Source organism: Pteropus alecto, unplaced genomic scaffold, assembly GCF_000325575.1.
Source record: "Pteropus alecto unplaced genomic scaffold, ASM32557v1 scaffold14, whole genome shotgun sequence".
Lineage (NCBI taxonomy): Eukaryota > Metazoa > Chordata > Mammalia > Chiroptera > Pteropodidae > Pteropus > Pteropus alecto.
The window spans coordinates 15,953,737-15,964,348 of record NW_006436810.1 but is presented as its reverse complement, the minus strand read 5'-3'; the positions used below and the strand labels follow the sequence as shown (position 1 = coordinate 15,964,348).

General features: G+C 45.4%; 1 protein-coding gene across 2 annotated transcripts in view; it reads left to right on the top strand.

Moving 5' to 3' along the window:
* The window catches only part of LOC102879917 (cytochrome b5), a 25,078-nt gene extending 17,641 nt beyond the window's left edge, over nucleotides 1-7,437 (top strand). Inside the window, exons 3-5 of one of the 2 annotated variants that reach the window (XM_015590836.2) lie at nucleotides 1,750-1,779; nucleotides 5,370-5,398; nucleotides 7,059-7,437. In XM_015590836.2, the coding sequence (XP_015446322.1) occupies nucleotides 1,750-1,779; nucleotides 5,370-5,398; nucleotides 7,059-7,146 (147 nt within the window). In that variant the 3' untranslated portion in view covers nucleotides 7,147-7,437. Of the gene's footprint in view, nucleotides 1-1,749; nucleotides 1,780-5,369; nucleotides 5,405-7,058 lie in introns of both variants that reach the window. The other variant, XM_006913737.3, reaches the window with a different exon arrangement.
* Nucleotides 7,438-10,612: the final 3,175 nt, after the last annotated feature.

Below are 10,612 nucleotides of genomic sequence, written 5' to 3'. Positions count from 1 at the left end.
GATTTCAGAACACCATTTTTGTCATAAACAAGTTGCCCAGAAATTTCTTTGCATTTGCCTGGTTGCATTTTTCACTGGCATTTAGAGTCAGATTCCTCTAACCCCAAAGCCACATCCCACGGACAGTGTGTTTCAGACTCTGAAGTGTCACGGCGTAGCAAATTTTAGAAAGTGTCACAGAGTAGCAAATTTTAGAAAATTTAGTAGCAAATTTTAAACCCAGCATAATTTTCTTTTTTTTTTCTTTTTTTGACCAAAATATTTTTCATAAGAAGCTCCCTCATACTTTTGTTAGTTTGAAAATATTTTATTCTAAAAAATGATTTTAAATTTTTAAGAAATGCCAGCTCTGTTAAATGAATAGACTCTCCCTTCTGTAAAACCCATGCATTGTCCCTGTTATTCCCATATCACCCCAGACCTTTGAGAATATCACCGTCGGTGCCAGTTCGTGGACTGACTTTGGGAGAACACTGACCTAATTTAGCTTTGATAAAAGCCAGGCTGTGATATGAATTTAGGTTCTTCTATGGCATTTTTAAATGATCCATGTAAAACTTTGCTAGTCTGTCAGGTGAAGTTATCAGGAAAGTAGCTAAAAGCTTGGAAGGAAGGAGCAGGGTGCCCCCGGCACCTGAGCGGATGGGCAGCTCCCTCGCATGTGTCGTCCCCTCTGCGCAGAGCCTGTGCCTGCTGTCCCTTCCCCCAGCTCAGGCTCAGGGCCAGTAGCCTACCAGGAGGAGTCAGGTGCTGCTAGAACCGGCTTTGGAACAACAGGAAACAGTAAAGAGCGTTACCCCGGGCGAGAAACCCCGAGAACCCACACGAGAAGCTCTGCTGCACGTGGTTGCTGCCTCTTGTGGTGGCCGCACCCGGAGGAGAGGCTATAGCAGGCTCTTTCTGGAAGGCCGGAAGGTGGGAATCCGTTTCTGAAGAATCTCCGCTGAGTGGGGAGCTGGTGTTCTCGGTGGTAGGAGATGATGGTGCGTGGAGAAAATAAGCTTCATTTATTGGGAGAGTTTATTCCTCCACATATATTTATCTTCATTCGTCACCAAAGTGAAGTCCTTTTACTGTAATCAGAGAGGCCTGCCCTTGAGACATTCCATCCTATCCTTATTTTTTTCATTCCGAAGCTTGTGAGGGCAGAGCAGGTGGGTTTTTAGGCCGCGACGGCAGCATTTTTGCCTCAGCTGCCTGCCAGGCTCACTTGTGGTCAGCCATTGGCTGTGCTTCATCTTGGACCACCTCAGCCAGATGTTTAAGTAGATCATGACCCTGCGGTTGGGAGGTTGCTGGAATTCACTGCGGATAGCACACCAGTAATACCCAAACACATGTATATGCACGCAGACATGTACACACGCATGTACACATGTGCACATACATCTCAAAGCGAATTTGAGAGGATAGAAGGGAAGAACCTGATTAGATCTCAGCTGATCCCTAAACTAAAGGTCAGGATCTGAGTCTGATAAATGCACATGCTCGTCAGCCTGTGTCTGTGTGATGATCCTGAGTGCTGTCCCCAGGCTGGAACTCTACATCGAAATACCGCTCAGCACTTTTTTATTCTGCTATTAATTTTGCAGTCAAGCCCAGTGGATCAAACTTCATGCTTAACAACCTGGATGGATGAACCTAAAATGCTAATTACTGAGCAGTAATGTTTTTTTTAAGATCTCAGTAAAAGTGAGCACTGTTGTAGATGTTTTTTCATTCCACAATGTGCCTTATTTTTTATTGCAGGATGACAGAAAAAAGATAACCAAGCCTTCGGTAAGTGTGATCATCTCAGGTGTCTTGGTGGCCATGGTTTTTGTCACTCCATGTCATACCTGCAAACTGGAGGGCAAGGTCTTTGACTGGCCCGATGAGGCCAGCACAGCCATTTCTAGGTTAGGTGGATATGTGACCTGGTGGCTCAGCAAGTTTTATTCGTATGGACCAGTCATTGTACTTCTCTAGGTAGTGTTCTCCCGTAAGACTCTCCATACTTAAAATAACGTTTGCATCCTAGTTGGCAAAGGATACCTTGTAAAGAGCTACTTTTTATAACTAGCGCTATGCTTATGACCTGAAAGATTTGACACACCACTTATTTTCAGAGAACTCAAAACCTGATTGAGCAGAGGTCTTACTACTTAAAGCTGTGAGGACCCCACCCTCATCTCTGTGGACATACTAGACATTCAGTAAATACCTGCTGGATGAATCTAATGTTATTTCATAACTTTTCGATGCATTTTTCTTTAGGAAAGGAAAATAATTCCAGTAATACTAATCTCATGATCTACTGATCTTGACGATAGGTCCAGAGTGAGAATGGGTGACAGCAGCCAAAGCTCCTGAAAAGCACAGTAGGCATAGTAGTTCCTGGCCAGCAATTAAAGAACTGCCGGAGAAGTTTTGCTTAAAACAAACAACAGAAAGTATAATTTTTCCATTTCAGTTTATGCTCTTGGTTTTATTAGAGAAAATACGATAGCAAGACTGCACAGGGCCGTGTCAAGAACTGGTGAACTCATTTGCCAGCTGCTGCTGACCAGACATTGTCTTTACGACAGAATTGAGCAGTTAATCCAACATGAAGGCCCTTTTACCCCGGCACCCCAGATGGTACAGGAAAAGTCTGCGTGATGCTTTTTCGTACAAAGCAACTTCATACACGTTCCCTCCTTTTCCTACCCAAGGAAGCTTAAGTTCAGTGTTGGTGACCCAGTACTTCTGGAAGATGAAAAGTGAACTTCAGACTTTGAGTCACTTCTGCAGCAGTTGCTTAGAACCCTTACTGTTAGTTCATACACCGTTAGCACCTTTTTTGAGATTACTTTTTGGACCGCCGAAATTTTGTGATGCATGAGGTTTTTGCTTCTTCTCTAGAGTCTGTCAGGGAAGAGGCATATTTTTTCCTGTGAGGCGTTCAGTATTTAATATTCTTGGTGCAAATCATTCAGCTGTTATAAAACACGGATTTCATAAGGCTCATTACATGAACTTAGATCTGATGTAGGTCTGACTGTGTCCCAGACCAGGTACCAACCAGTAGAAGGCGTCAGTCAGGGCCAAGGCCTTTACCTTGACTGCTTAAAGCGCCAATCAAGGCCAAGGCCTTTACCACGACCACTTAAAGCACCAGTCAGGGCCAAGGCCTTTACCAGAACTGCTTTAGTTCTGAAAGACACTCTTCTCTATTTGCTTTGAGAACACATGTGACTTGTTTCACATCAGAGCAGAACATGGGACAAGAACTTGCTCTTTTTCTTAGAGGTCGTAAGCAAATACAGTGAAAGGAAATACGTGACCACTTTTCTAGATTTTTTTATCCCTGTGGAATGCAGGGAAAGCGGAGACAGTGATGCTCTGACCTTGTTCAGGGTCGCTCATGGCAGCACCACGGCTGACTCCCGTCTCAGGCTTGGTGGTTGCGGCCATAAGCTTATGTAGGTGCACGGAAGACGTCCCTCTGGTGGTGATATTTCTGGGTAAGCCTTTGAACTCAGGAGTGAGCCGAGTTAGGGGAACTTATAAGTGAGGTGACTCTGATTTGCAAAAGCTTGACGGACTTTGCCTACTTTTATAGGGCTTATCATGTACTGAGTTAATGGGTAACCTACTTGAAATTGAACCCTTCATAGTCACGGAACGACCAGGTGGCAGAGCCTGAGGTAATGAAGACCTTGTCTCTGCCCTGCTTGTTGCTGACACGTTGGTTAGTTACACGCCAAAACCCAGGTTAGGCCCTTCAGGGCGTTGGACAGGGAAGTGCGTTTCCTTTTTTGTCCAGGTGCCAAGTGGTATTTGAAACAAGCATCCCTGGGTTAAACGCCTCACAGATAATAAGCAGTCAGAAACGTATGCGATCTCTTACATCCAGCTCCCTGGAAGATCACCATCATGCCGACGGCGGTGACACAGCAGGGTTTCAGCGTCAGGCTCAGGGGGCGAGGTGGGGAGAGGAAGGACAGGCCCGCTGAGTGTCCATACGGAGTTGTCAGCATGCTCAGTGACGTGCACGTGCTCAGTATAACGAAATAACCAATGCGTCTGCCTGCTGTGTACTATTTCAGGCTTAACTTTCTAGTGTGACAATAATATTTTACCTCGAACGGTTGTGTTTCAGTTTACGTCTAACAGCTAAATAATATGTTTGCATTTTCCAATTGCTTCTAAGAATCATTGTTAATTTTATTTATAAGATACAAAATTTGAAAAATCATCTTGCAGTAGTTGTGAATATGTTTTGTAGTCTCCGAGAATTCACGTTGCTTTAAAAGATGATAAATGTGAAGTTTGCTTTTTAAATGACTTCTTTTTCCCCCTCTACTGTGTCAGGAATCATAAAGGCCTGTCCGCAGGTTGGTGGGTCTCAGAACTGCTCTGCTTGCTCTCCCCTCAGAGGCTTCTGCCTTTGTGGGAGCTGCTTCGATGCCTCGCTGTGTGGAGCTTTGCCTCATTGCAGGCCCTGACGCGCTGGTTGCTTCGCGCTGGTTGCTTCGCTAATGGTTGGTTATTCTGTGCTTTGGGAAACTGCAGAGATAAAACTCGGCTGCCGCTGGCTTATTCATGGCTACCTTCCTTTGAGGCACTAATACTTCTGCTGGTGTGGAATTTCAAAGACCGCTTCTTAACACATCTTTAAGCCTGGGAAAGTTAATATTCCATGAGGCCTCAGCTATTGAGCCGCTCGGGGAAGTGCGTATGTTTCCAGAGCCATCATTGCTTCCTGGCACTGGAGGGGAGCAGCTCTCAGGAGTTCCTGGGAGGTAAAGCAGCCATAGCTGCGAGAGACCCCGGCAGGGGGGTGAGGCGGGCATCCTCGTTGGAGCTTCCTTGGCCGAGACAATATGAAGCCAGTTTCCGAGGCCTCCACTGTCTTTCCAGAACTGTCTGGTCATACTTAAAGTCCAGGATAGGTCGTCCAGAGTGTTGTGTCATTTAAATGGCAGGGCTTAATTTTTCCTCTTTAGTTGACATATCTTTTAATATAATCTGGGCAAACTTTTACTTCATATAAGGTTTGAATGAAATAACCTGATGTCTTGATTGAACGTTTCATTCAGTCTTGAAGTAAATGGCTCTTCCTAAAGGTAGTGCTGGGGTCGTGTGTATGATAAGTCACACCTGTTTTTATTCTCTACGTTGAAGTATTTAGGTGCCTGCCTGCTGTGTGCAGGGTATTTTAGGTAGCCTGTTCGTTTTTAGCATTTTCTTTCGAATTATCTAGACTATGTTAGAAAAGTTCATGATGGAACTTTCCCTTTCAATGTCTTTTTGAAGCCTGCGTTGAGCAGACTGTCGTGGTCTTATTTTAAAGCAGGTGTTTGGTCAGGTGCTCCCTTCACCTCACCCCTTCTCTTGTGTTTCAGGAAATTCTTCTTACTACCGTTGACTCGAATTCCAGGTAGGTGGCCGTTTTCGTTCACAGCGTTGTTGTGGGCAGAAGGCTGATAGGGTCAGAGCTGGACAACGGGCCTGACCCGAGGGCCCCTCACTGACATCCAGGGTCATCTCCACTGGGTGCCCAGACTTCTCAGGGCGTTCCCTCCTCAGCTGTCAGGCAGCTAAGAGGTGGCCAGCTCAGGCGACCCTAGATCTCACCCTTTGGCCGCATCTGCCCTGAGGAGCAGAAGAAGAGGTCCCCTCTCTTCGGTCCCCAGAGCAGCAGGGCAGGCCGATGTCCTGCCTGACCTTCCAGTCTCCAAGCAAACATTTTACTTCCTCCCTCGTGTCATATACAGTCAGTTTTCCAGTTGAAGCGATTGCATCCGTAAGCCTGGCTCGGCTCTCCTTGGCCCTGACATGGAGCCCAGTAATCCAAGGGTAGTGTGAATCACTTGTTCTAGGGATTTTTTTTTTTTTTTTAGTCCAAGACCATATGAACATTTTTGGCTGTATCACATGGCCAAATATCTTGCCGTGTGACTTGTATAATTGCTGTCTCATATATCTATGTTTTGGACTCACGCTCCAAACCACACAGGTCCGCCTGTTTTGTTTCTCCCTGGCAAATGTAACCATGCGTCTGTCGGCGTTCTGGTTCATTCCACCTCGCTTTTCACTGTCATGTCAGTTTTCTGAATGGGAACTGAAAACCCACCAAGAGAGAATTACACTTGGAATCTTTTTACCATTTAAATCTCTGTATTAAACTTGATTTTGAGCAGGTCATTGTGTGCAGAGGGTAAAGGATGGAAAGTTTATGACAGGAAATGGACGCGTGCAGAGGTGTCATCTGGCTTTATTCAGAGTCTAAAAACCTATAAATTTTTTTTCTAAAAAATTATAGGTTCAGATCTGAATTGAAGATCTACCTAGTTCTGTCCTAGACTCGACCCTTGATCTGTCATTTATAGTAGATCAAAAATTCTGTGCCTCAGCATGGAACAACATGTCAATTAGAGATTTTTGTGAATTGACAGCAATGGGCCAGAGATCAGGTGGTTTGGACACGCTGTTTCCTCACGTGGCAAATCTACCACGCACGCGCAAAGCTTCAGTTTTTCAAAGCGGAATCACAGTATGTTGAGCTGTGGTGCTGGTAGCAATCGTCGTCATCGTAGCGTTCAAAGTTCAGGGGACGGGATTCAGCCTTGGCTGTGGAGCTTGTCCGTAGCTCTCCCAAAACAGAAGGAAAGAGCTGGGGTCTTCTTTCATGCTGTCGTAAATTCTTAACGAATGTGCGGAGCTGGAACAAAACCTGTGAGGAATGCTCCCTTTTGTGAACTTGTGACATGTAACCCAGAGTTGGCGTCCTTTCGCTAAGTCATGAGTCTAAGGTGGCATCTTTTGGGGATATTCATAGCTCTTTGTGTAAGTTTAGAGAAGTAGGTTCGAGTGGAACAGGAAGGGGCGTCAGTTTTCTCACGAGGCCGGAAGGATAGAGCAGTTGCCAGCATACCAGCTCAGCAGCGCTCTTAGCAACTTGGAGTTGTCTTTCCATCCGAAGGGGTTAGAGAGGTAATAAAAACGTGCCGTGGCGATTTTCACGGGCGTTAGGAGGAGCAGAGATTTCGAGTCCCCTCATCGAACACTGTGCAAGCATCATTGCTATTCCTTTCCAGCTGGTGGACCAACTGGGTGATCCCGGCCATCTCGGTGCTGGTAATTGCCCTGATGTATCACTTCTACATGGCAGAAGACTAGCTACATCCTCAGAAGCTAATGAAAGAAAAGACTGCTTTAGACCAGGGAGAATGAAGCCCACGTTAACTGTTTCAGCTGACAGAAACCTTCACCTGAACGTAATTGTAATACACTTCTTTCCCTTTCCTCCTACGTTAGAAACAAACCAAAAAGAACTGTTCTCTTCTCTCTGCTCGTGAACTTTTGCAGTGTGCCTTTTTATTCATCAACTTTATTTTGATGTTCCATGACTACATAATTTACTTGTTGTTAGTAGGATCTTCTAAAAATATATCTGACTTTTAAAAGATACTACCATGTGTGCCTGTCTTATTTGGTATATAATTGTCTTTCACATTTAAAATCTCAGATTGTTTAGCGGTCCTTCCATATGCTAATCATTCAGGCCCACATAGTCTGGATGACGTGCGGAAGGGAACGTCTAGCTGAACAACCCGTATTGCGTATTTCCAATGCAATCTCTTTTTCAAGGAAATTAAGAAAGGTCCAGAAATTAATAGTGTAAAGATTTCTAATAATTGTTCTACCCGAAGTACATGATAAAAGGAGAATGTGGTCTATCAGACGTAGAAAAGAGACCCCTCTCTCCTTTGATTAAAAAGCACCAGCAACAAAAAAGCCAGCCCGTGAACCAGGAGAGGACCCTACAGCTGTCTCTTCTCTCAGCTTAAAACCATCATTCTAAAGAAGTTATCAGTCACACAGGTTCTAAAATTTTAAAAATTCTTCATTCAGAAGTGAAGACTTTCTGCATTGTCATCAGGAAATGTTGATTTCCTAACCTGTAAAAACACAAATTTGAAAGCAATTGTGAGATATTTGGAATCTAATATTTTAAGAAATGGAGCTGGTGGTGATGAGCCGTAAGGGATTCTGGCGTGGCTGTGGCCAGCTGGTTCCCTCACCTTGGGTTATTTTCTGTGCCCCACGCTTTTTGTCTTTCAAACGTGGGAGACTGGGGCGGGAGGCGTAAGGCAGAGCCACCAAGCACTTGGTAGGTAGCTACTTTTGTGCAAGTTCTCACTGGCATGCTAGCTGACTGACGAGCAGAGAAGTTATTCAGAAATAAGCAAGACGCATTGGAAAGGAATTGTTTTATTATTACAGAGTATACATTTTTATAACCATAGACATGTATCACTTTTTGCCTTTTTTTTTGTCATGGAAACGTCAAGTTAGGGTGGATGTCGGGGGTAGGGAAGGGCAGCTGTATCATATGGCAAAATATCTTGCGAAGGAATACTTAAATTTTAATAAACGTGTTTCTAGAACAAAATCGTGCCTCTTGTCATGGAGTCGAGTGCTCATAAACATACACCTCTGAGTTTTGGTTCATCCACTGACATATGCCAGTAGGCTCTGATCACACCTGCTGTCATGACTGTTTAATCCCGGATAGCTCAGAAGTGAACTCAAAATGACTTTGAAGACCTTCATTCTGCTTTTTGATGCTTTCAGGCTCAGGATTTCCATGTCCAGTTCCTCAGTTTTCTTTTTAGGGTGGGAGAGCTATCAGTCAACTGCTCAGGATGCGCTCTGCAGCATCGTCACAGAAGGTGTGTCTGGGAAAAGCAGTAAAACCAGAGGCATTAAAGCAAGAGCTCAGTGCTTTAGTTCTGTCACCGAAGCCATTGCTTGTGGAGAGCATGTGACATTGCCACGGCAGAGACGTAAAACAGGCTGCTGCGCGAAAAAGTTTTCTTGAGCATGTTCAAGGTTTAACATTATGCCAGGTGAGACATTTTTTCTTTTGGTTAGTTTACCATTTTGTTTATATCTAGACAAAGTTTAGTTGTGAAATTGGATTAGTTTGCTAAACTATATACTTCATTTATACTAGAGAATATAATGGTAATTTTATCATTAATCTGGTATTACTCTGTTAGTGGAAATTTAGATGACTATAAGGTACTGTAATTACCACTTACATGGTGATTGCGTTTATACATAATATTCCTATCATTTGTATTAACATTTCTGAGCACTTACTGGGTCCCAGACACCGTCTCTAGGTAGGTAGGTAGCCACGAGTGACGGGAGAGAAGGCCCAGCTCTGTAACCATAGAAATGACAACACCGACAGCCCAACCCAAAGGCCACCCCATGGACCTCCCAAAATAAAACTCACTTTTCAAATAGCAGTACCCCTGCATGAGGGGTCCCCAACCCCCGGCCACGGACTGCGTGGCTCCACGTTTCCTTTCGTTGTAAGAACTGCTGTGGGTTTACACGCGTGTCACTGACCTGTGAGGTCGCGTCCTGTGCCCGGAGCTCCCGTGTCATCACGGACGAAGCGTGTGCAGGAATCACTTGGGCGGTATAACGGGGCAGCCACAAACCGGGTCCGTGCACACTGCAATCCCAGAGAAGGTGTTCCCACCGTCAGGTCCCACCAGGCCCGCGGGCAGGGACGGCGTCCGCCTGTCTGACGGAGCCGGGCGACGGCAGGGCTTCCTGCTGCCTCTGCTGCTGTCGACTGCCCGTCCACCTCACTGCTCCCCGTTCCTTCACACTGCTCCCCGTCCACCTCACTGCTCCCCGTCCACCTCACTGCTCCCCGTCCACCTCACTGCTCCCCGTTCCTTCACACTCCCCGTCCACCCTCTGCTGCTGTCGACTGCGCGTCCACCTCACTGCTCCCCGTCCACCTCACTGCTCCCCGTTCCTTCACACTGCTCCGGGCCTGCAGTTAGATACAGCGTTCAAGACTGAAGAACGAAGAGCTGTAACCTGGAGTTGCTAAGCCAATTTATATTTCAAAATTAATTATAATACTTATTAGGGGTCCTGTGTAAATACTTCCGTTTTTAGGGTTGTGATCTTTAGCGATAAAGCTTGCTATTTTAGTACGTTTCAAAACTTGGCTCCTAAATCAGCTTTGAAATGAAGCGGATGTGTTCTATCCTACTGACGATTGAAAGGACTGATTTGTAAATGGTTTTTAAGACTTGGGCTAATTACCTCCGTTTGTTTTCAAGAACCATAAACAGTTGTGCTTTGACACTTTTATCGCTGATTCTGTAATTTGCTGCTTTGTCAACTTTTCTTCATTTGTTGGGTAACAATGTGGTATAAAGGAGAAAGGCATGGTTCATGTCATATCCTTAACCGATTTTGTGCAGCCAGAATCTCAAGGAAAGATTTGATACTACTGCCTTCCATTAGGAGAGGTTAAGGATTGCACAAAGCTGAAGCTGTCATTTAGGAGAGTCTGCCAGAAGCTTGAGCCACCTTGTTCCTGGGACCAAGTCCCCTGCTGGAGCAGATGCAGCAAATGGTGCTCCTGCTGCCCCCTCCCTTTCTGCATGCATCTCCTGGGGACAGGCATCTAGCTGCCTTCCCTCGGTGTCTAGGCAACATCTAGCGGGAGTTTTGGAAGCCGGTTCTCTTAGGGAGGGTAGACTTTGGATGCGGTCTGCGGACTTGGATGCTGTCAGGGGAATAGACTTCCACACCCTGAGTTCCG